This window comes from Arachis hypogaea, chromosome 11 (assembly GCF_003086295.3).
Source record: "Arachis hypogaea cultivar Tifrunner chromosome 11, arahy.Tifrunner.gnm2.J5K5, whole genome shotgun sequence".
Lineage (NCBI taxonomy): Eukaryota > Viridiplantae > Streptophyta > Magnoliopsida > Fabales > Fabaceae > Arachis > Arachis hypogaea.
This window is the reverse complement of record NC_092046.1, coordinates 103,595-128,240: the sequence shown is the minus strand read 5'-3', so window position 1 is coordinate 128,240 and position 24,646 is coordinate 103,595. Positions and strand designations below refer to the sequence as shown.

Genomic DNA, 24,646 nt, shown 5'->3' with positions numbered 1-24,646 from the left:
TGTAAATGTTGCAGGGATTAGTTTCAACTTTTAATGAGTTATTATTCGGAGTGAATCATCGGTTATGACCCAGACATTTGTATTCTCAATTCAAGAGATTTTCATAACTCCAACTAAAATTCATTATATGTAATTGACGGTAAGATAATATTGAATCACTTTTACAAACGTTAGAGATACAAATAGCCAATAGGACAATTTAACGTTAGGGACACAAATAGGACTTACCGTAAACGTTGGGGACAAAAATGATATCGTTTACTCTTTCAAAATGTATTCTACAACATCTTAAAATTTGAAAAGTTTCTGATATCTCTAAGACTCTTAACTATTTGAAAAGTGCTGCCAAATCAAATTCCTGCATGATCAAGGTAACTTCCATTTCTGATGATTGTTAGTGTATTAGACTTTTGATGAAGGAGTACTTAACCTAAGATGAAAGGGTGAGTTTTTGATTTGTGAGTCACCCCCTTCAATACAAATAATCACAAATTATATAAAGTATAAAGTCACAGCAATAGTACCTAAAAGTTTTTACATACCAAATTATATTAATGCACTCATTGAACACTCCTAATGTTAATAAAAATTTCTTATTTTGATTAAATATCTGGAGATTGTGGACAAGCTTCTCAATTTTGTATGATTGTAAATATCAAGTTGATGATATTGAGTTTGTATTTGAATGTGTAATTTCTCATGCTCAACAAAACCATTCATTCAGTTTAATTTTAATGTTTGACAAAAATTTTTACAGAATTATCAAATCAGAATTAGTTTACATTTTTGTTGTATAGTTGCATCATAATAGTTAACTTTGTGATTCTTCATTCTACTTCAGCAAACAAATCTATTCTCAGATTTTCTTTCTCTTTACCTCTCTTCTCTCATTGTCTTCTACTCTCTTTAACCTTCCACAACTCAAGATTTTTTATATATAAAATATTCCTCTTTTAAAGGGAAAAAAAAAAAAACACAAATAGTTCATAATTTCACTTAGCATAGCATAATACATCATAATACATAGAGTTCACACAATACTACTTATAATATTACAAGGCGTATATTTCTGTGAAGATATCTTGATATGAAAATTATACTGTGAACTGTTAGATGATTTTATATATTTTATTTAATATATTGGCTAAATCATCTAATGGTTCCTAATACTATCTTCACAGAAAAAACACCTTACAAACCATACAAACCAATACCTAAGCAATACTAATAGTGTTTTTGCTAAACACAAAACACAATTGTTAGAAGCCAACAATTTTTTTCTTTATATTTGAGTTAATACTAGCTAATTTTTATTTAGAAATGTTGGCCTTCTATCATTCTTCTTAACTAAATACTACCACTTCTGCGAAGCTTATTTTTGCCCTTTTTCTCATTTGGATCCTGCTTGGAACCCATTTCAACTATCTGCAAGCAATCAAGGGACATTAATTTTAAAGTGTTGCAAACAAGCTACAGTTTCAAAAAATATAGATGCATTACTACCGCTAGTAGTTTGGTCATTTTTTTTTGGTGTCATATTAGGCTAATTTTTTTAGTTATGGAAGTTTAAAATATGTTATGCTCAATTATGGAAAAATGGTGTGTTTTTCATGGATATAGAGATAATTTTTTCTTTTAAATTGAAATTCACAAATTGAAGGCTCAGTTTTGTTTTTGGAAACAAAACTTAGGGTCAGATTTGGGGTAATAGAGAAATCTGAGCCTCACATTTGTGTAAGCTAAAATTTTTTTTAAAGGATAACAAATCGGTTGGTCAGTTTTGTGGAAAAAAAAATTATAAACCACAAATCTGACCCTCAATATAACAAAAAATAAAATTTTAAATACACAAGACTGTGTCTCAGTTTTGTGATTATCCATACAAAAAAAACACACCACTTCTCCACATTATTTAAAAACACCACCAGAATTTCAATAATAAAAATAAAAAGTAGTCATATTAGTCTGGTCATTTATATTTGAGAATATATTGCTTTCTAATACCATAATAAAAATATGCTTCTTTTATGTATGCCAAACATTTTTTTGACTTTTGATACCTGTGTTTATTGCTTGATCAATGCCAATCACATATCAACATATTTTGATATACAAGAATATGGGTTTTTTTGGAGATATCTTTATAATAGTATGAAAAATTTTAAGTATTTTAAGAATATAAATATTCTAGTGGTTTTTAGTCATTAATCTTAATGATAAAATTTATATATAATATAAAAAAAGATTTTCACATATACCATGATTTTAGATATTTTAGTATTTTTAGCTATTGATTTTGATCATAAAATATATACTTAGTCAAAACTAATAACTAAAAATACTAGAATACAACTTAAAATCATAATACACGAGGAATACTTCTTTTGTATATATAATTAAGATCAATGACTAAAATTATATAGACCATTAATTATTCTTAAAATATTTCACTCTTCTATTAATTGTAATAGAAAGGTCTTTGAGATTGAAAAATTACACCATATTGATCTACATGTATCGAGTTACACATCATGCATTGAGTGATTTGACATATATTTTTTTTATATTGGACTAAACGAAACAATGTTATTTTAGTTTTAATCCTAAATGTTTGACAAAATGACATCATTTTTTTAATTATTTAGTATTAAATTTAAAAAATTCTCTCGTTTCGTCTAGTCCAATATAAAAGAATATGTATCAGATCATTCACGACTTGAGAAATGAGAAGTAAGTTAACAAAAAACCGTTAAAAACTAATGTGATGTAATTTTTTAATTTCAAACATATTTATAGTGTAATTGAAATTTTAAAAATATTTTTAATACAAAAATTAATAATAGAGGCCACCTTAAAATTTAATTCTGTAAGTCGTTTTCGTGCATATTATGATACACATTTTTAAATATTGTTTAACAAGATATACCTTTTTGGAATATCTATTCCAACATAAAAGACGCACATACTAAAGGAGACAGAAAAATGTATTAGTAATAACTAATAAGACAAACTTATATAATAAACAAAATTATCGTATATAAAAATTAAATATTAATAAATACAATTAATACTATACTTATTTTCTAGGTACAAATATGATTTATTAAATTAAAATATTAAAATCAATATAAATTATATCTAAATATACTTATTATGCAAATAGCTTTTGTAAATATATATTTTGGGTGTATATAATAAACTGAATTTTATAAAATTTCAAATTCATATATAAAATTTCGATTATTTTCTTTTATTAATATTCACAAATACGCACTATTTTCTAAAAAAAACTTGTGTATTTTTTAATTTTTTTAAATTGTCCTTATATGTGTTGTTGAGTGAGGTCTTTTAAATACATATATTATATATTATTATTTTTATCCTTCCTTTGTTATTATATATGACAATACAATGAACTTCTTCAAGTTTTATTTTTTAAATATTTTTAATATAAGAAAACTTTTGAAATGAAATTATTATTTTTTTAATCCAACCAATTTTTCGAATGTTTTCTAAGATTATTGACATAAAAATTCAGTAATTATGTGTTTTAAGCCGCTAATAATAGATAGTATTTGTTAAATCAACTTATATATATTATACAAGAATTCTTTATACAAATGCAGTGTTTCTTCTTTATCTTTTTTCCATGTATATATATTCGTTATTCTTTTTTCTTATGGTTTGACAAATAATCAAACCATATATAGTTTTGGAAAACAATTCTTCAAATGAGTTATATTGCAAAAGAAGCATCAATTTTTAAAGATCAGACAATGATACATATAGAAATCATATTTTAAAATAAACAATTAGGAATAAAATATATTCATTTTATTTAAAATTCATATTTATTTATCTACATATATCATGTATTTAATCATGGATCCGGACAGTATCACAATAATAAGGCATTCATAAGATAAATGTACCACTACCATATATCTAAAATAGTAGTTATTATTATTATTATTATTATTATTATTATTATTATCAAAAATTTAGCTAATATGTTCCCTTAGAGTATATGATAAATTTACTATTAGTAGAAGATTTTAAATTCTTTCTTTTAATAAATACATTGAAAACTTAACTAAGGGTGTGTTTGATTTGCATTTTCATTCTTAGTGTTTTCTGTTTTCTCAGATTTTGTGAAGGAAAGAGTAAAAACAGTGAAAACTATAAAATAATATTTTCTCATTTTTTGTTTTTATTTTCACTTTTTTCTTTATAAAATTAAAAAAAATGAAAAAAAAACAGAAAATAAAAACACAAACCGAATGCACCCAAATTTTTCGTATTTTCAATAAAAATTTTCTTAATTTATAATCTTAACACTTGTTTTTTTTTATCAAAAGAAGAATTTTATTGATTTGTTGAAATAGACGATCAAAAATAGAACAACACTAAGAGAAGGTGGTTCCACCAATTACATTGATCGACTTGCTCTTATATATTATCATATGTGTTTGTCTATTTTATGCCCTAAGAACATATGCTAAAAAAAATTTAATTTTTCAATGCATTTATTTTGTATCTATTAAATTAAAAAATTTAAATTCTTTTACAAATGGTAAGCTTATCATATTAGCTAAACTCTTATCGTATAACTAAAAATCAGTTATTTTCAAGGAGTATTATCAACCATTTTTTTGAAATGATTTTTTTATTCTTATATTCATCATCTCTTTAAATTTTAGATTTTAAATCATAAATTCTAAATTTTAAATTTTCAATTCTAATTAATTTGTCCAAAAATAAAGGTTAAAAAGTTAATTTTCTAATTAAAAATAGATTACTATTGACTAATTAAAAATCAATCTCTATACTTATTATTATTGTTGTTATTGCCATGAAATTGATATTTTATATACTAAAATAATGTAAAATCACATGAATTAGCAAATGAATAAGTCTAAAAGAGTATTATAAAATAAAAATATCATAGTTTTCAAATAATCAATAATAACTAATTAGAAAAGATTTGAAAAACATAAAAGAGACAGAGAAAGAAAAACAAACTTGCTGTTGGTTCTGTCTTCTGAGTCTATTGTTCTCTGCTATTAACTCTTTAACTTTTTGTTGCAGCTCATGTGTATAAGCCTGTATCAACATCAAATTAAAACAAGTAAATCAAAATCATTAATGTTCAACAAATTAAATAGTGATGAGCAGAAGGGTTTTGAAAAAGTTTGAACACCATTTGATGTCACTGCAATCGTATGATTTAACTGTAACTATTAGATTGAATAAACCTTATTAGTAAGGCTATAATTTAAAGCTATTTTGACTAATAAATAAATACAGCTGTTAAAAAAAATTAAATTGACTTCAATTAAAAGTAATAATAAATACAACTGTTAAAAAAAATCCTTACAATATATTTTAAAAAACAAAGTTTCATTAATAAAACTAAATAGTTAAACTTACAATATTTAATTTTTAAGGAAGAACCAACATTTAATTAAATAACATTAGACAACTTTTTTTTACTGTCAAATTATTTTTAAACTTATTTTTTCAAGAATTTAGAATTTAGTATTTTTATTTATTTCTTGCATATGTTTTAGTACATTCGAGTAGGACAGATCAAGCATGGATCTGAATTTACTTAAGAATTTGATATTTAACCAATGAATTTGTTGTATACTCACATGTACTCACAAGGCAAATTTACACTCAGAATACTTGTTCAAATAAATGAGTGAGATAGTCACTCATCATCTGATTTTAGAGTTTAAAATTTAGAATTTAAGAAAAAATAATTTAAAAAAAAAAAATAGTTCCTAATTAAACTGTTTGTTATAAAATGTCACCAACAAAATTCTTTGTTAAAATAAAAATAAAAAAAATTTCACTAATAATTTTTAAAATGTCACAAGGCACTTCTTTAAAAAAAGACACACAGACTGTTAATAAATGGTTTATACCTGTTTCCTAGCCCTTGATCTAGCAGCAGATTCACGATTCTTCATCATGCGTTTTGATATGTTTTCACAGATCCTCTTTCTCCGAAGAAGAGAGGACAAAGAATCAAAACGGGGAAGAAGTTCGTTGTTATTAGCAGAGATTTGCTGGTTTTGCAGATGAGGCTGCACGTTAGTGAGTGGAACACCAGCAAAACTCAAGCTGAGAGTAGTGACAACCGGAGGCGGAGGAGGTGGAGGAAGAGGATGAGTATGGTGGGTTTGCATCAACGTATGTTCCATGGACATACTGCTGCTGCTTTTGTTTGAAGTCGAAGACGATGAGAAGGAAGAACGAGAGGAACCTGAAGACTCTGACGATGGAGACATTTTTTTGTTTCTTTTTTCTTTTTCTGGTGATAATAATGAAACTGCCAAATATCAAACATTTCTATTTATAAATGGTGGGATCAGATAATTAAATTAAAGTACACATTATCTATTTGGAAATATTAATGACTTGAAAATGACATATCTAATTAGACAATGAGCTTTTGTTTCGTAGTTTTGTTTTTTATGTAATAATTTATTAAAAATATTATCAACATATTAAAATTAATTATCAAAATTAATTATTATGTATTTATATTTATGTATAAATATATATAATTTAATTTATTTTTAATATATATTTATTGTTTAATGTATATTTTATACTAATAATTAATTTTAATAATTAATTTTAATGTATACATATTATGATTAATGATCTATATTAAAAGTCACCAAAAAATATTTATATTAAAACAAACACAAATGTTAATATGCTTAAAAAAATAAAGTGTATATATATTTTAAAAAATAATTTATTATTAAAATAAACACAATTAAAAAAATTAAATTTAAATTTTATATTTTTATTTGAATTATTAATATAAAATATAATAAAAAATATTTATATACTAAAAAGTATCTACAAAGATGTGTTTATAACAAAATAGAAATTTATATCAGTAAAGTGAAAACTAATTAATTTGATTTGCCTTTTGATTGATGTGATGTTTTTTTTATCGTTTTACACTTAACTTAAGTAACAACACTGCTTTTTTATAAAACAAATAATAATTGACCATTTTCTTGTTGGACTTACATCATGTGAAATAATAATATAACCAAGGCATTATCAATTGGATGTATAAAGTTGTTACAATACTTTATATTATATTATTTAATGTTAATTATCATAAATCAACACTATTGTAGGATTACTTGCGTTTAATATACTGTGATGTATTTTTGTAACGTAACACATACATTAGTAAAATAATTACAGTTTATTAACCGTTATTTTTACTATAAAATGAAATATATATCTTCAAACAAAATTATTGATCTTTTAGTCCTTCTAATTCGTTAAAATAACATATACATTAAATATGATGACTAAAAACTTTAATGGTTTTACTCATCATAAAGTTTGTTTTTAAAATCTATTTTAGAAATAGATGTCATTATTTTTCATGTCATATTATAATATTGTTTAGGTTAATTTTTAATATAAAAAGATGTTTATAATATTGATCTTTTTCAAATATAAGATAGAACTATATATCATTGATTAATTTAAGATGTGAAATGTATCATTTAGTTATTAAATTTAGGTATTTGTTATCTATATTTTGGCTATATTTAAAAATATTATGAAATTATAAATTAGGAGTAATCTAAATAAATATTAATTATTGTATCTAATATATATTCTTTAATAAAATAATTTATTATTAGAATATTAAAAATTTTATATTTAGATAAATAAATTTATTATAACGTAATAATCAAACTTTTTGTAATAGTATGATTTAGAATTTTATATATACAATCTAAATTTCTTTGAATCATTTGTTAATAATATAATATAATATAATAACTCTCTAGGAATATAATATATTAGCTCTTTCTGTCAGAAGATATCTTTAGTATCAATTTTACAGACAATTTGATTCTGTCATCTTGACTAACTTTAAAGTCCCAAACGCATAATAGTTACTAGTATGTGAGAGAGCCTTGAAGGTACGGAGAGCATTGTGCCCTATGTACTCCTATATTTACAGCATATAATGGAGAATTTGACGCTTTATAACGAGGACGCCCCAATCATAATGATCCACGTATTAAGTCTTGAGGACTACTTTTACGTGTAACCAATGAGAAATGGAAACATGTAAAATGATAACTGAAAAAATTAAAAAGTTAGTTTGACCAGTAATTATCTTTTTTAGATTCTCAATAGTCAGTACGTACTCTGGAAATAATATTTTAGTTGAATATTAATATTCAAAATGTATTATAATATTATAGATGTATAAAAAATGTGTGCAGCATAAAATACACAGATTTTGTAATAGCAAGTACAATTTAGTCTTACAATTTATAATATTTTTAGGTTTAAATGTCCTTCAAATCAATTGATAGGATTTATCAATTCCTTCTTTAAATTTTTAAGGCTTTAAATGTCCTTCAAATAAATTAATAATCTATTTTTCCCATGCAAAATTAAAAAAAGTGTCCCCCACCAGCAATGCTCCTAGCCAAATGGTGCAACAAGTACAAGTGAAGCAATTAATTGTATTGTAAGGGCCACATATATATATATATATAATTCTACATTTACATCATAACAAATGTGTTTGGCCTAAACTATTGCCTTAGTTGTGTTTTATAAGCTAAAGCTAAAAAGTTGGAAGAAAAAACAACCAAAAAAAATTTCAATGCCACCACAACAAAAAGATAAGATTTTACTTTCTTAATCTACACCACAACGTTCTATGGAGAGCAAAACAACCCATTGTGAAGCAACATGTATGCACAATTTCAATAATTTCTTTGTGACACTAGTTGTTAATCCAAATTTAATTCCAAAAACAGCTAATTCAGCACCTCCTAAACCAAGTAACACCACTGGAATTTCTGTAGAGATATTGGCAGCTACAAATTCTGACACAACAACAAAGCTTTTTGAGTTTATCCCAATTAATTTCAAACCTCAATATAATCCCACACTTGAAGGCACTAGTTGATTTCAATGCAGCAAATTATTTTCAAGCCTCCAATGAAAAATCGAAGACCTTCGTAAACACCAATTTAAAGATGAAGATTGGTTTGTGTAACTCGTTTTTTTTTTTATGGTTTGAAATACATTAAGTAACGAAGAGAAAGTTGGTATTAAATTCTTTTTGAAACAAGCAAAATACCAGCATTTTGTTAACTATCCAGAACTACCTATCCTTACAAACATTTCCGATGTTTAGTTTTAGTTTAATTTTATTTTGAGTTCTACAAAAGGTAATATAAATATTTGCAAAATCATTTATCATAAAAAATTGATTTGAGACTCAATTTTGTCACTCCAATAGTTAGTCTCAATTCAATTTAAACTTTATACCGTTTTTTATTATTTTATTTAATGAATTATACAAGTAATAATATTTGGTTAATCTTTTTTTAAAGTGATACCGTCTCTTTTTATACAGATATTGTATTCAATGTAAAATTCAATTTTAAAGTTATCAGAAATGATACCAAAAATATTTTATTGGAGTTACTCTAAAAAATTGTAATTGGCACATAGGAACCTAACATTACATGTATGATTACCGCCACCTCTTATTGCCGGTGAGGTTCACATAAAGGCCAAAATGTCCGACGAAGACAATGGATAGAGATCCTAATAGTATTATGCTTTCATTTGGAGTTGGTTAGGGATATTTAATGAAATTATTAGGGTCGGAGTGAAATTTTAGTTAAATTTTTTATTTTTTGGTCTTGACCTTTTATAGTTGAGGCCTGTTACACATACAAGTCTTTTTCACTTATAAGTCTTACAAGTTGCTACACATACGGGCCTTTTAATGCATTATTCAACCGCTTCCTGTTTTCAAAGCGTTACACTCACCATGTATTATGAACGATTCTTCTTCTTCCTCTTCCATGAAAATGAGGTTCTTGCCAAATTTGTTTGATCTCCTTCGTGCATTCTCTCTTCGCCTTTTCATTCGTTGTTTTACCTGCGTTTATCACCGGTATTCTTGCTTTGTTTTTTTTCGATTTTCATGGTTTCTGAAATTAAGCTTTGAAATCGTTTTGAAGATAATGAAACTTCAGGAATACACCCAAACGATTACAGAAATACACCTAAAGGATTACAGAAATATACCCAAACGGTTACAGGAATTCACCCAAACGATTATAGAAATACACCCGAAGGATTACAGAAATACACTCAAAGGATTATGAAAATACACACAAAGAATTTAAGAAATACACCTAAAATTCGTTGAAGTACATCTTATGCATAATTCATAACTCTTTCTCTTTCTCCTCCTCATCTTCCGCTGCTTCTTCTTTTTCAAAAACGATTTCAGAGCTTGATGTCAAAAAACAATGGAAATCGAGAATAACGAAGAAAGAAAACAGAGAGAAAAGCACATAAATGAAGAAGGAGAAAGAGAATGCAAGAAACGAAAGAAAATAAGAAGAAGAAAAGGAAGAGGAAGAAGAACGTGCAGTAAGAAGAAGAAGAAGATAAGGAGGAAGAAGATGAAAAACGTGCAGTGACGGTTCGAAGCGCGTTAATATAAATGACTTGTAAAGACTTGTATAAAAAAACGCTTATATGTGGAGAATTATTCTTTATAGTTAGTCCAACGGATTATATGTATTGTTTTATTATTTTTTATTTTTATAAGAATTTGGTTAAAAAGTTTTACTCAAGGAATTAAAAAAAAAGTACCTAATCATTCATCTATACAAGAAGTTTCATGCTAACTAAAATCTAAAAGTCTAGTTATGAAATTACAATAACAAAACTAATAATGTCTACAATAGTACGAATAGTATATAATATATTCTCATCAACTTTTAGTAGACCTTAGACTGTTAAGCTAGTATCATCATTTTTTCATTTGGTGTATGTTCATCATGTGAATAATATATTTATATGTTGAAAGAAGAGACTAAACAAATCATTTTTTGAATTATCCGAACTCAACTAAATTAACCCACTTCTAAACTAATTATATTTTTACTAGCTCATCTCACTCTATTTCAGAGTAGCCTCAAACATGAGTTACACGGAATAAAGAAAGGTTGGAAGTCTAGGGCATGGTTTTCAGATGTTATTTACACTAACAGCCACAAAGCTGATGACACAGGAAATTATAATCGAAGTCATCTTAGCTTGCTTCCTTTTTAAAAATTAAAAAATGAAAAAATGACACGTGAACATATCCAATAGAGGATGCACTAAGGCACATGTATGTGTTAAAATTTAGAAAAAGTATAGGTAGACAATGAAAATATTAAACAATGTAAATAATAGATATATTGGATGTTTATTTTACTAGGTGTGCGGATGGTTATTCTAATATTAAGATTTAGGTGAATAATTTGAAGGTGTAGTGTGTTTTGATTTGATTGGTATTTGTTCATGTTGTTCAAAAAAATTATTGGTCACGTAATATTACCCTAAAATTTAAGGTTACGTTTGGTTTACTTCTTTATTTTCTGTTTTTATTTTTAGTATTTTTTATTTTTTAAATTTTATAAAAATAAAGTAAAAACAACAGATAAAAACAAAAAACAGAATTTAATTATTTTTACTATTTTTACTTTTTTCGTTTACAAATTTCAAAAATGTAAAAATGTTGAAAATAAAAACACAAATCAAACACACTTTAAAAGTTTCTTGTCATCTGAAAATATGGTTGCTTAGATAAAGGGAGAAATTAAATTACCCAATTGTTAAGCCTAAAAGAGAAAACATGCCTAAGAAAAGATTTCCCAAAACTCAACCATGCTATCATTGCAGTCACAAAAAAAAAAAAAAACCTATGCTATCATTGCTATGCACATATAAACAATCTTACTAAAATTTTCAGAAGAAAAGAATATCCACACTTATTCGAATTAATGACATGACATGCCATTTCAATTATAATATAATTTCTAATTTTAGTCTTCGGTGTGTATATAATAATAGGAGAAAACGACAAATAAGTTTCTGACGTTTTATCTCAAAAACAAATAAGTTATCGACTAATTAAAAATATAAAAATGTCTCTCTTTTTCTAAAACGCGAGACATCTAAGTCTCTCCAAATGATTCATTTGTCTTTATATATCTTAGACAGAAAAATTTAAAAGTCTCATATTTTAAAAAATAAAAATTATTTGTGTATTTTTAATTTGCTAAAAATTTATGTATCTTCGAATTATAAAATTAAAGACTTATTTTTTTTTTTTAATAAAAAAAAATAGTAGTTTGGACCTTTGGTCTTTGACTACTCGTTCATGAATTTACTTATATAAAATTGTAAATTATTGTTTACTGGATATGAAGCCAACCATGGCCTAATATGTTTGTTAGGAAAGCCATAACTAGAAGTCTTCTAAGTAAAGTACATATAGACATTATCGAATTCTCCAAAAGTAGATTGAGCATTATTATTTAATGTCGATAAACTCACCAATCAAAGCCTAGCTAAGAGTCTTAAAAGTTGGGATTGGAGTAAAGTCTCAGAGGTTATTATTTAGAGCCGCCAAAACGAGATTACTGAGTTCAAATTTGCTCATCTTAAATGTTGAGTCAAAATTGAAAAGACTACTACTTTTTTAACGAGCTAATAAAATATTAGTTCTATTTGATTTAATTTGTCTTAGTGATGATGAGTTAAACGAGGGATTTTTTATTTATATAAATTAAATAATTTTATTAATTACCGATTTCTATAATATACAGTATTTTAACCAAATGTATTACATATCACATTTTGTTTATTGTATGACGTGTGCACACGTATTCTGTAACGTCTCTATTTAGTGACGCCTATAAAAAGGATTTGGTTCACAGGTCCAGAAGAAGCCAAATTACTATTTGGGTAACATGGATAGGCGGCGGTGCGAGGGACGGATCATCCTACACAAAGTTCAACTGCTCAGATCCATCGTCACCAACATCACCGACCTCTGCAGAGAGTTCCATCACTTGTTCACACATGATTCTATCATGAATGTCAAACATTAGCCGCACATACTCGTCGTCATGCAGTCAAAACAGACGAAATCGAAAAACTTCATTTCCCATTGGAGCTAGCATCCTATACCCTATCCTTCCAATCTCTTTTCTCCCACTATGATCGAGGTGCCTCAATATCAGACTCTTCAGCTCCGACAACGAGACAACTCGTCGTGTGCGCAGCAGCACCGGATTCTCACACTCAAACACCACCCTGTTATCCTCGTTCCTCGTAAGGCAATTGGAATACACACAACCAAATATACACTACTAGTAGACATTATGACTAGTTTGGGAAAGTTTTACAAGGAGTAGTGAATTTGTTGTGAAGAATACAATGGGTTGCACACCCTTTTATAACTGCTTGAAATTTGTTCTATTGTATTTTGTTTACAATGTAACGAATTAACTTTACATGTATTTCGTTCACAGTGTAAACGAAATATACACGTATTGTTTTGTCAACCGTATTTCGTTTACAGTGTAAACGAAATATGTGTAAAATTAATTCGTTTACACTGTAAACGAAATGTGAGATGCAACCCATTTCGATAAAAACGCGGAATATTATGAAAATCGGTAATTAATAAAATTATTTAATTTATATAAGTAAAAAATCCGTTAAATGAGTTGTCCCTTTTTTATTTTTTGATTTTTTAAAAGAATTTGATTAAAGAAAGTTAATCAAGGACAGAAAAAGTACCTAAACATTCGTATATACAACAGATTTCATACTAACTAAATTCTAAAAGTCTAATTACGAAATTACAATCACAAAGGTCTACAATAATAAGAATAGTATATAATATAAGCTCTCTAACTTTTATTAGACCTTGGATTGTTAAGCTAGTATCATCATTTTTGCATTTGGTGTGTGTTCATGTAAATAATATGTTTATATGTTAAAAAAGAGGGGGTTAAACAAGTCAATTCTCATGTGTGTGTTAAAGTTTCTTGTCATCTAAAAAATAAGGTTTCTTAGATAAAAGGAGAAATTAAATTACTCAATTGTTGAACATAATAGAGCAAACAAGCATAAGAAAAGATTTACCAAAACTCAACTATGCTATGCACATATAAGAAATCTTATTAAATTTTTAGAAGAAAAGAATATCCACACTTATTCGAATTAAAGGACACAATTGACTAAATTACATGGGGGCATCATGCTTAATATCGGTATAAAAAACTTCAACCACCCTTTAATGCTACCCCCATGCACTATATAATCCCATCTTCAATCACCCACCAAGTCACGCGCACAAACACAAATATTGAAACATATTATACAACCATATGCATCATATTACTAACTTGTATAAATTATTGTATAAAGTCCGTTATTTGGGCCATCCTCATGTTAAGGCCCATTTTTTTATGTCAAGTTTATTTAGTGTTAATATGGAATCAAATCATGTTCTACTATTATGAACTTTCCTTGTAATATGTAAATCTTGGACAGTTGTAGTTGCTGAATATTTGTAAGAAATTTCTATCAAAAATTTAAATTAAAAACATATAAAATTGCCATAAACACACCTTAGAATCAATTGCTAACTTGTAAGATTCAAATCACTCCTTTTTTTTTAAATCAAAATTATATAAAATGTTGAATGAACATGGAACCGAATAAATTCATAAGTACATACCAATTAATGTTAATAAGCCATCATAAAATATACTTAAATATACCAACATCATACAATAAATCAAATTAATTACATAATCAAAATAAATTGTCATAAGGATCAGTTAAACATCATTCAAACTTCAAAAGTCTATCATAATCCCCATAAGTTTAAAATAAAATAAACCCCTAAGGATAATCTAAACCTAAGAAAATGTGAGTTTAAATTAAAAAAAAAAACAAATTAAAAAAAAAAGTCTAAAGACCAAGTCATTACAGACATGTGACTGCAAAATCATGCAATCATCATCTGTTAAGCAGTTGCAGAGACAATCTCCACCATAGACAGCCATCTTCACCCTTCACTTGCAGCAGCACGGAGAACTCATTCAACACCCAATTATAGCAGGTACAAGGAGAGAAATTGACCCCAAAGATTCTAAAAAATAGCTGAGGGGAAGGTTTGGGGGAAAAAGAAAGAAGAAAGTAGAAAAACAAATCCCCTGATTTAAACAAACAACCACCATCATGCCATAGGACAGCCGTGTATATATATATTTTTGTTATAATGTATAAAATTGTGTCTATTCTTTGAGGGATTTTTCCTTCCCATTTCTCAATCATGTTTTTCTATATACCTCATGAGAAATTGAATCCCACCATGCCACATGTAAAAATTAAGACCATGATAGATACCTGCTTTCCATTTTGCCCTAAGAATATTCTCCCACAAAAAATGTTTTTTAGAACATCTGAAACTAGTTTTGCGCAGAAATTGAGTGATTTGAAACCTGAATCCCAGCTTGACCACCATCGCTGGTGGAGGGCAGAAGTTGACTATTTAATTCCCCAAAAGGCCTATTCTGTAAAGCATCTAATCCTTGAGCACTGTCATTGTTAGTTGACTCTAGAGTAATGCTTTGAATCTGTTCTGCCAACCTTCCAACAGTTTGAGAACTCATGATATTAGGGGGAATGAGCCATCTCGCCCAATCATTTCGCCTCCTTATCTTGTCGCCCTACAGTTGAAAGAAAAACAAATGTGATTAAACTTCATAACAATAAATATGAAAAATCCTTCAACCTTGAGAATTTAGAACTTAGACATCTAATGAGTTTAGAAAATTTACATTCACTTCGAGGACGGATGAAGTTCGAACGGCATCCAACACAACCTGGATGTTATCAGTCAGCTGCATAACCTGGTAAATACAGACTAATGGTCATCTAATTGCAGATGATTCTACATTTAACTCAAATATCCAGCAACAACCACAGTAGTTAGAAGGTTAAATAATTACATATAATCTTAAAATAAATTACTATTTTAGAGAAGGTCTTCACCTTTTCTATCTTGTCATTTTTTTAATATACATGACTTTACATACAATGTGTTTGTAATATCAATTTCCATTTATCAACATTAATTCAATGAATATTGATATTGCAACCATGGAAACATAAATCAGGGTCTATGTATGTTTGCTAGGGAAGTTCTCAAACAAAGCATATGTTGCATCAAAGTACATATAACAGAGACATAATTGAATACTCCAGAAGTAGATTGATTATTTATGGATAATAAATAAATATAAAAAGTTACAGTGTTAATCATCTATAAATTCAAACAAACAACCCAACTCATGCTAGAAAAGGAGTAGAGGAGTAGTTAATAGCTGGAAACAACAGAAGAACAATATCTTACTTTCTTGAATCCTGCTATCAAGCTTATAGGAACCCACCCCTGGTCATCCATGTTCTGCCGCAAGTACAGATCTTTGATCAAATTGTCATTACTGCAAAACCACAGTTATTGCATGTATGCAGTCATCTCTCCAAATCATACTAAAATCAGTAAAGCAACCAAATGAAAACTGTAGCTAACAAAAATATGAGAATTACCTAAAATAGTAATCAATCTGGTTCACTATCTTTGTATACAAGTGAGGATCAGGAGGTTGATAATACATCAAATTTGGTGGTATTGGAGGAATATAAGAAACACCTCTTAGTGAATCCAGGTGTGGAGATGGCATGTACACCATCTGCTGAAGAGGTGGTTCTGAAAATGCATGTAAACATCAGAACATATCCATACACACAAACATTAAATAGCATGTTAACGTTTAGAAATTGTACCAGAATACCCCATGCCCCCAAAAGGCCTCATCGTTGGGGGTGCAGCATAGAAGTGATTAGGAGGAGGTGGTGGCGGACCTTGCACCATCCTCGGACCAAATCTCGGCGACATATAATTGTCTCTGCCATTGAAGTTTCGATGAGCATTCCAGTCCTGATGCCCATGTCCCTGATCACGTCTGCCACCATAATTATGATGGTGACCCCCATCTCCACGAGGATGTGGACCACCATTCCGGTTTCTAAACGAATTACGCTGAGGATGGTCATTACGCTGCTGAGGGTGGTCACTAGACCCAAATCCAGTCCTAGAGCCATGGTGTTGGGGCCCTGATGCAGTGACAGAACCTTGAGGACCAGAATGTTGCTGTGGGTGGCCTCCATTAGAGGAGGTATTTGAATTGTTCCTTCTAAATGTCCTTTGGTGAGTCGGCACTGCATTGCTCATGCCTGCATTGTCCTTAACTTGCCTCTGTGGAGAAGAAGGAACAGAGCTCCCAGTATTCTATAATTACCACTCAAAAACAAATAACCATCAGTGTGTACATTAAACAAACAAACAACAACTAACGTCCATGAAAGTAAAATCAAGGGGAACGAACGCAATTTCTAGCAATACTCAATCAGTGACATTAAGTATTAACTACTGTTTTATTTGTTCCGTAATTAGAACTATCCCGATTGTGCCCTAAAAATAACAAGCAATACCATTTTTTTTTTCTTTTTCATTTATTTTCTCTAATTCTTTAGGTTATTCTCTAACTTTCGATCACTGTCAGCTAAGAACTCCTCCGATAAAGGATTTGAAAGCTTTAACAATCATAAATAATGTAACAATTGAAATTCCTAACAATGTGATTTAATTTATCCAAATCAAATCAAAATCTGAAAGGAGGAACAAAAAAAAATCACAACCTGCAATTCCGGCACAGGGCCCTTCGCAGCAGTCTCCGACAGCGCGGGAGATTTCGCCGTAGCCCTGGCTGACTCCACCAACGCCGGCCAAGAATCTGCATCCATGACCTCCGACGAAGAAGAGCCACCACCACCACCGCCGCTCGAGGGTTTGCTCCAAGCAGGCCTCCTCCCGGCTCCACCGGCGCCATTGTTCCCGCCGTTGTCAAATCCCTCACGACCAGGCTCCTCCGGCAGCACAGAATTCACAGAAACAGCTGGAGCCTCGACGAGCGGCTGCGTAGGAGGAGCGGCGGCGGCGGCGGCGACGTGGCTCCACGCAGAGGAACCAACGCCTCCAGTTCCAACGACGGTGAGATTCGGTGAATGATTGGAAGGAGCACCTGCACCGGTCATGGCCATTGGAATCGGAACGATGATGGAATCGAATAATCACGTGATGGATTGGGAGTGATCACGTGACCGAGAACAGATTGAAGAAGAAAAAACGAAATTAGTTAGGGTTCGTTGCTCGGTTTGATTATTCCGATCTCTTTCTCTCTCTCTCTCTCTCTTTCTCTTTCTCTCTCTCGCTGTGTGATCGCGGAAGTGAGAAGCAGAAGAAGAGGGTGGAAGAAGAGGAGGTTTGTTAAGAGAGTGTGTGCATTTATAGGAACCTAAGGCTCTGTTTGGCACCAAAACGTGTTTTTATTTTTCAAGCTTCTTCTTTCTCTCTCTTCATTCTCAATTATTTATATTACATATTAAATAAGATAAGATATGATAGCAGCTCAAAGATATAAGTATAACTCATTCAAATTTTTGGAATGCTACTAGTTAATAAGGTAGTTTTAAAATTAATTCAAAATAAAAATTGGTTGGAGTTGTTTTTATCTTACTATTTTAAAATTTTTGTTTGGAAGATATTTTTTTTTTTACTAAAGATATGAGACTCGAATCCACAACCTCTTAATTAAGTATGAGGAGATTATGTTATTTGAGTTATAAGTTATTGGTTTTTTTGAAAGATACATTGCTTTTAGATATTAATTCTAGTATATTGAATTGAATTATTGATACTGTAAACAAATAATATTATTGTTATTACTACCATTTAATTGAATTTGGCATCCAAGTTTAAGCACCAATTTTTCCTTTTAATTTTTACTTATTTATTATTAACTAGTTACTTATATAAGGTGTTTATATAAAATAATTTAACTGTGTTATATATACACTAAAATTAGTTATTAGTATAAAATATATGTTAAAATATAAAATATATATTAAAAATAAGTAGATAAATATATAGAAATAATTTTAATGCGTCTATTATTATTATTATATAAACCAAACTCTCTCGTTTGTTTTCTATTGTTGTTATGTTGTCACTTTTTTAATTATGATGATTTAAGATAAATAAAATATCTAACATTATCATGACAATCTTGAACTTAATTAAAAAAAAAAAAATTTGAGAGTCCACTTTTTACGGATAATTAATTTTTACCCGAATTTTTTGTTATCTTATTTAAATATCATTATTAACCATATTTTTAAGCATCAAACTGAATTGACCGATTTTAATAGGATTAATCAAAAATCAAATACCAAATCGATTTGAAAGATAAAAATTAGTTACAGGTCAAATTATAACTGCTTAAATTTGTACAATTTTGTATCAGAATCAAATTATCATAAAAAAAAAAGTATGAATTCTCTTAAATAATAACATGTTGTTCTACGAAGATTGAGTAATAAGGTTTACTGAAACAAAATCCAAAATAAATCAACAAATTCTTGAAGAAGCTTCACTATTGGAAAATTGAATGAAAGCTACCTTTAAATATATTTATGTTTAGCTTTATTCCCCTGTATACTAATACTACATACTAATTAATTCTTAATTATATGTAGCTTTCAAACAAGTGTGTTTCTAACATGTACTATTTTATTAATAGATGTGACATGTATAACCATAAATAAATATCAATTATTTCACTCATTATTTATACATATCACTTTTATATAATCTTCTATTTTTATATTAAAAATATTTGATAAAAAATAAAACTTAAATGTTTATTTTTTATATGATAAAAAATATAAACAAATATAGTACAAATATCATTATTACTTCACTTTTTTACTCATGTTACCGTGAATGTGAACAGTAATCAATGAGGTGGGAGTGTTCAAATCCAAACCGATCCAAATTAAACTGCTTATTTAATCCAATTCAAACCGAAAATCGATTAAAACCGTACTAATTCGGATTTGATTGGATTCTATTTTTTGCAAACCGCTGGATTGGATCGGATTTTGGATCTATTTTTCATAACCGATCCAATCCGATCCAAACCGCACAATGTGCTATAATATTATTATTTTATTATTATATTTACAATTATACTTATAACATGTTCAATTTGTTATACATTTTTCTATTATTCATGTATTATTATTATTTAATAAATATTTTATGTTCAAAATATTATTTATTTATTTATTTTAACTAACCTATAATTTTATTTTTATCGTTATATTATCGTTGGCTTTTTAAGATATTGTTAAGACTTGTTATGTCATTGTTGGTTATTTAAAATTTGATGTTGAGACTTGTTATATGTATTTAATTTTTTTTATTTAAAAAACTGCAAATCCAAACCGATCCAAACCGCTTGTAATCGGATCGGATCGGATTTCCAAAAAAGTTCATCCAACCCAAATCGCACCGCACATAAATTAAGCGTTCAGATCGGATGACTTTTTTCCTTAAAACCGAACCAAACCGCACCGCAAACACCCATACCCAGCATAATGTAATATAATCTAATCTTAAGAGGGTTATCTAGTGTAATTTACTCTAAATTCTTTTTCTATGTTAAATTAACAAACTTGTTAAAAAGACAATAATAGAATATTTTTTTTTTTGAATTTTTGATGCAGTCAATTCATTAAAAATATAAACAAACTTAAAAATCTATTTGATTTGTGTTTTTATTTTTTTCCTTCACAAAATTCTAAAAACAGAAAGTGACTCAATTCGAACACCCTAAACCTTTTCATATTTTTTTAGAGAAAATGACAAATAAGTCCCTGATCTTTTGTCCCGCAAACATTTTCGTTCCTGACCATTGAAAAATACTTTTAAGTTCCTGATCTTCACAAAACTTGGACGAATCAGTCCCTGACGGAGGCATTTGGACGAAGGAACTGATCCGTCCAAGTTTTGTGAATGTCAGGGAATTAAAAGTATTTTTCAATTGTCAAATACGAAAATGTCCGCGAAGCAAAAGATTAGAGACCTATTTGTCCTTTTTTTCTCTATTTTTTAATAAAACTTGCTGTAATTGTTAGGGGAAAAAAACAATAATATTCGAAAAAAAAAAACAGTCAAAACTTACCTTATTTAGCATTCATTAATTGTTGCACCAATTAATAAATATTAAATAAGACAAATTCTAGCTGATTTTGGCTAAATTTTTTTGTTACTAAATATTTTCGGAAAAAAAAAAAGGAAATTGTAACATGATCCACTTCTGTTCTGCGTTACATATATACATATAAACCCATCTTAGTAAAAGATGCAATCAAACATTTTCAACAAAATTATCCTAGAAACTGTAGAATCAAATCAAATGCTAAGAACAAGGAATATCAAGATTGCAGAAAGGACAGCAACCAGGATAAAAGCATGCCCTGCAATGTTTACCAAAACAATGGAAACTACAATGGCAGAAGCATAACAGGACATGGAATGAACTCGGCAAGCAAGTTTGCATCTATATGCTTTGTGTGGATTGCTTCCATGCTAATAACTACCAAGTCCAAATTGAGCTCGTCGGCAACATCGCCAATGATCGCCGTTGGCTTGCTCCCTTCTCCGAGCCGCTCGAGTAAGTTGTAATCCTTGAATCCACCTGTATATATGTTTTATGAATACAGAACAAACAGATCGAACAATCACTCGAAGCTCTCGGACATGATACAACAATGAAAGCCTTTTTCTACCTAGATATTGTTGGGACATATATCTAACAAACCTAGTGAAATCTATTAGGAAATGACCATTTAGACAATTCATATAAATAATCATTGCATAGAAGAGAAAATGATCATAATAATTACCAGAGAATGTATGACAGAAAACCTTTTGACTAGCAAATGGAGCAAATAAATCTAATGAAATTATCAATTCATTATTCTTGATACTATGATAGCCAAGATTTCGTTACATTAAAAAACTTATGTGCTCTTAGATTGAAATCGCGGCATGCATAATTAAGTTTCACAAAACCTCTATGAAAACAACTACATCAGTACAACCATGTTTAGTAACCTTTATATACTAGAAAATAATCTTCTTCTCCTCCTACTCTTCTTTCTTTTTTTGGGGTCCAAAATCTATCACAGGGAGATCATGGTTATAAACTTTTTTAACCTGTGAATCCAAAAATAAGCTTATGCAAACAAACCTCCCATGTTACACAATACCAAAACATTCTATGAAAGATTCTACCGTGAAAGGATATTTAACCAAACAAGAAAATTTAGTATTGGTATTGTGCTTCAAAGGGCATGAACATGCATAATGCCAAGTACTATAAACAAAACAAAGAATTGCTTTTGCAAACCTTCAGAAATATGCCAGCGGATGCTGGATAGTTGCGTCTCGTGCTCAGGTAGTGACTCTTTCTGCTGTTCATCAATAACTGCAAAAGCATATAAACATGTAAAGGGTATGCCGATCGCTCCAAATAAATTCTCAATTTACAAATGATCAAAAAGCAAAAGAATGAAAAAGGATTTTCCTTCAGATTTTAATTTGAAACCGGATTCGGGTGTAGTTATGTGGAAATAAATTAAGTAAAGAAAGATTAAGAGGAGAGATTAAGGGTAGGTAAACTTATGAGGAAAACACTTCTATTAGTGACAGATAAACAACATAAGAACTAAAAATGTGAAACGGTGGTGGAGAACAAGTGTTGAGACCTTCACTAATGTCACGAGAGGAACTCTTTTTTGGCCTTTTCTTGGGTCATGTTAGAATTATTCATACACAATAAAATTGAATTTTTGGTGTACAATCAAAACTCCAAGTAAAAGTTCCAAACTTGAATTGAGGATTTGCATATAAATGATATGATGACTTACCTATTACTGTAATGTCAGCTCCATACTTTTTTGCCAAAGCAGTGGTAGTTGCTATAGCCTAATGAAAATTGCATTAACCACAAGTTAATCTTTGGTGAAGAATGGGAAAAAAATGTCAAGGATTCTATCAGGTATCAAAAAGATCCCATTTGATTTGTTTTCTATTCTCATTTTCAGATGATATGTTTTCTCCATTACTCACTAAAATGTGACTATTTGTATTGACTTCTCTGTAAAACAAACAAATTGTGTATATTCACAAATCACAATACCATCATCAACTAGGTCAAAAAAACTTTCAATCCCAACATAGAATCAAAGAAGGTGCATCATAGAAACTCACTTGTCTTGTTCCTTCAGAGAGATAAGGATTCCTATCAGTAATAGGCAAAAGCAGATGCTTGAATTGTGTAAAGGCATCACTAGCTGCACTCACTTCAGGTTCTTGTGCCTTAGCCTTAGCTGAATTGAGAAGGCAACAAATCAATTTTTAATAAATAAATTAAAAAAAATCATTTTTTTTTAACTTCACAAAAAAGGGTAGCTGAACATATAATCAAATGCAATGCCTTGAATGCAAGTATAAGAAATCAAAAATTGCCCACATAAAAAAGAACCGATTTTACTCAAATAACCACAATTTACGTTATGAAAGCAGCAATTTTTTTCACCTTTATGGGTGACCCTGCGGAATCTGGAGAATAGAGAGTGTTGTTTATGAGGTTTGGAAGGGAGAGAAGCAAACAAGTTTAAACTGTTTGATGAAATTGAAAATGGTGGATTCAATAAGGAAGATTTTGGGGATTTAGGGGAAGGTTCAATGGGAACTGCAACCAAATAGTGAGCAAGCGCCATAATCAGGTGGATTGTGAGCTTCAGAGTTCAGTGAAGAAGAAGAGTATAGAGGAGATTGGGGTAAGTTCCAGAAAGGGGAACAACAAACATTATTTAAAAAATGTTTTTTGTATTTATTCATATTTATACATATTCTTTTTAGTTTTTTTTTTTTTGTACTTAAGTTTACATGGTATTTAGTACTTACAAATAAAAGAACTTGAAGACAAAAAAAAAAAAAAATTAATACCAAACTTTAGAAAAAAAACTAACTTCTAAATGAGAAAAGTAATAATAACATAAGATAAAAGAGTTTGTTGCAAAAAAAAGAGTTAATCATAATTAAATTTATAAATTTTCATCATATACTTAAACTTTTTTTTTTGGGTCAACTTTATCACTTTAGAAAAATGTAGTCTCCCATTGAGTTAGTAGGGAATTGAAATTTGAAAGCATAGACCTGAGGTGTACCCAAGGGCCAAGGGTAGCATGAATAATGGTGCCCTTAGGTGGAGCTACCTTTATCATGACCACCACCTCTTATCTCAATTTTTTTATTAATATATTTTTTAATTTTCAATTATAGTTTAGCTTGTTTTATTTATTCACATATATTTTCATTTCAACCCACAAGAAACGTAAGAGATATATGGGTGAGAAGTGAAAACTGAAAAAAAAAAATCATATAAAATTAACTGATATAATGTAACTATTTTTTTGTTTGCCCATAGAACGATAGACCAAGAACTAATCCGTCGCGGATCGGAGCTTCATTTAAGGGTCTGTCACTGACCAATGGGTTGCTGCATACACAAAGAGGGATTCAAATCCCCGACACTTGCTTAAGCGGACGAGTGAGCTGACCACTCGACCAATCCAAAAAAAATAATGTAACTATGATGAATGATCTTTGTGATGCCAAAAAAAATAAAAAGACTAATCCATCACGTTAAATAAAAAGAAAACGCATAATAACGAAAAGAAGTGTTTGTTAGTTGGACTTGGCCCGCAGCAAAAA

General features: G+C 29.0%; 3 protein-coding genes across 3 annotated transcripts; all 3 read right to left on the bottom strand.

Moving 5' to 3' along the window:
* Positions 1 to 980: 980 nt before the first annotated feature.
* Positions 981 to 6,359, bottom strand: LOC112723703 (uncharacterized). The gene is made up of 3 exons (XM_025775158.3): positions 5,931 to 6,359; positions 5,023 to 5,103; positions 981 to 1,425 (listed from the first exon to the last, which is right to left on the bottom strand). Exons 1-3 carry the CDS (start codon positions 6,294 to 6,296, stop codon positions 1,348 to 1,350), a joined length of 525 nt encoding a protein of 174 aa, XP_025630943.1. The 5' UTR covers positions 6,297 to 6,359; the 3' UTR covers positions 981 to 1,347.
* An 8,270-nt stretch (positions 6,360 to 14,629) lies between these two features.
* On the bottom strand, positions 14,630 to 18,412 carry LOC112719624 (la-related protein 1C). Its single transcript, XM_025770261.3, has 6 exons — positions 17,659 to 18,412; positions 16,744 to 17,248; positions 16,507 to 16,666; positions 16,310 to 16,400; positions 15,735 to 15,806; positions 14,630 to 15,623 (listed from the first exon to the last, which is right to left on the bottom strand). Exons 1-6 carry the CDS (start codon positions 18,058 to 18,060, stop codon positions 15,363 to 15,365), a joined length of 1,491 nt encoding a protein of 496 aa, XP_025626046.1. The 5' UTR covers positions 18,061 to 18,412; the 3' UTR covers positions 14,630 to 15,362.
* A 2,611-nt stretch (positions 18,413 to 21,023) lies between these two features.
* LOC112719623 (uncharacterized) lies at positions 21,024 to 23,772 on the bottom strand. Its single transcript, XM_025770260.2, has 5 exons — positions 23,466 to 23,772; positions 23,138 to 23,256; positions 22,795 to 22,852; positions 22,275 to 22,352; positions 21,024 to 21,560 (listed from the first exon to the last, which is right to left on the bottom strand). Exons 1-5 carry the CDS (start codon positions 23,647 to 23,649, stop codon positions 21,367 to 21,369), a joined length of 633 nt encoding a protein of 210 aa, XP_025626045.1. The 5' UTR covers positions 23,650 to 23,772; the 3' UTR covers positions 21,024 to 21,366.
* Between the last annotated feature and the right edge of the window lie 874 nt (positions 23,773 to 24,646).

What these genes read in the sequence shown, in the direction of transcription:
- LOC112723703 (XM_025775158.3), bottom strand. Translation starts at nt 6,296, where the DNA reads ATGTCTCCATCGTCAGAGTCTTCAGGTTCCTCTCGTTCTTCCTTCTCA. An exon ending in GATCAAGGGCTAGGAAACAG is followed by an intron (nt 5,104 to 5,930) that starts GTATAAACCATT and finishes ATGTTGATACAG; the next exon opens with GCTTATACACATGAGCTGCA. An exon ending in GAAGACAGAACCAACAGCAA is followed by an intron (nt 1,426 to 5,022) that starts GTTTGTTTTTCT and finishes GATTGCTTGCAG; the next exon opens with ATAGTTGAAATGGGTTCCAA.
- LOC112719623 (XM_025770260.2), bottom strand. Translation starts at nt 23,649, where the DNA reads ATGGCGCTTGCTCACTATTTGGTTGCAGTTCCCATTGAACCTTCCCCT. An exon ending in CCGCAGGGTCACCCATAAAG is followed by an intron (nt 23,257 to 23,465) that starts GTGAAAAAAATT and finishes TTCTCAATTCAG; the next exon opens with CTAAGGCTAAGGCACAAGAA. An exon ending in CCGCTGGCATATTTCTGAAG is followed by an intron (nt 21,561 to 22,274) that starts GTTTGCAAAAGC and finishes ACATATATACAG; the next exon opens with GTGGATTCAAGGATTACAAC.
- LOC112719624 (XM_025770261.3), bottom strand. Translation starts at nt 18,060, where the DNA reads ATGGCCATGACCGGTGCAGGTGCTCCTTCCAATCATTCACCGAATCTC. An exon ending in GCCCTGTGCCGGAATTGCAG is followed by an intron (nt 17,249 to 17,658) that starts GTTGTGATTTTT and finishes TGGTAATTATAG; the next exon opens with AATACTGGGAGCTCTGTTCC. An exon ending in TGATAGCAGGATTCAAGAAA is followed by an intron (nt 15,807 to 16,309) that starts GTAAGATATTGT and finishes TGTATTTACCAG; the next exon opens with GTTATGCAGCTGACTGATAA.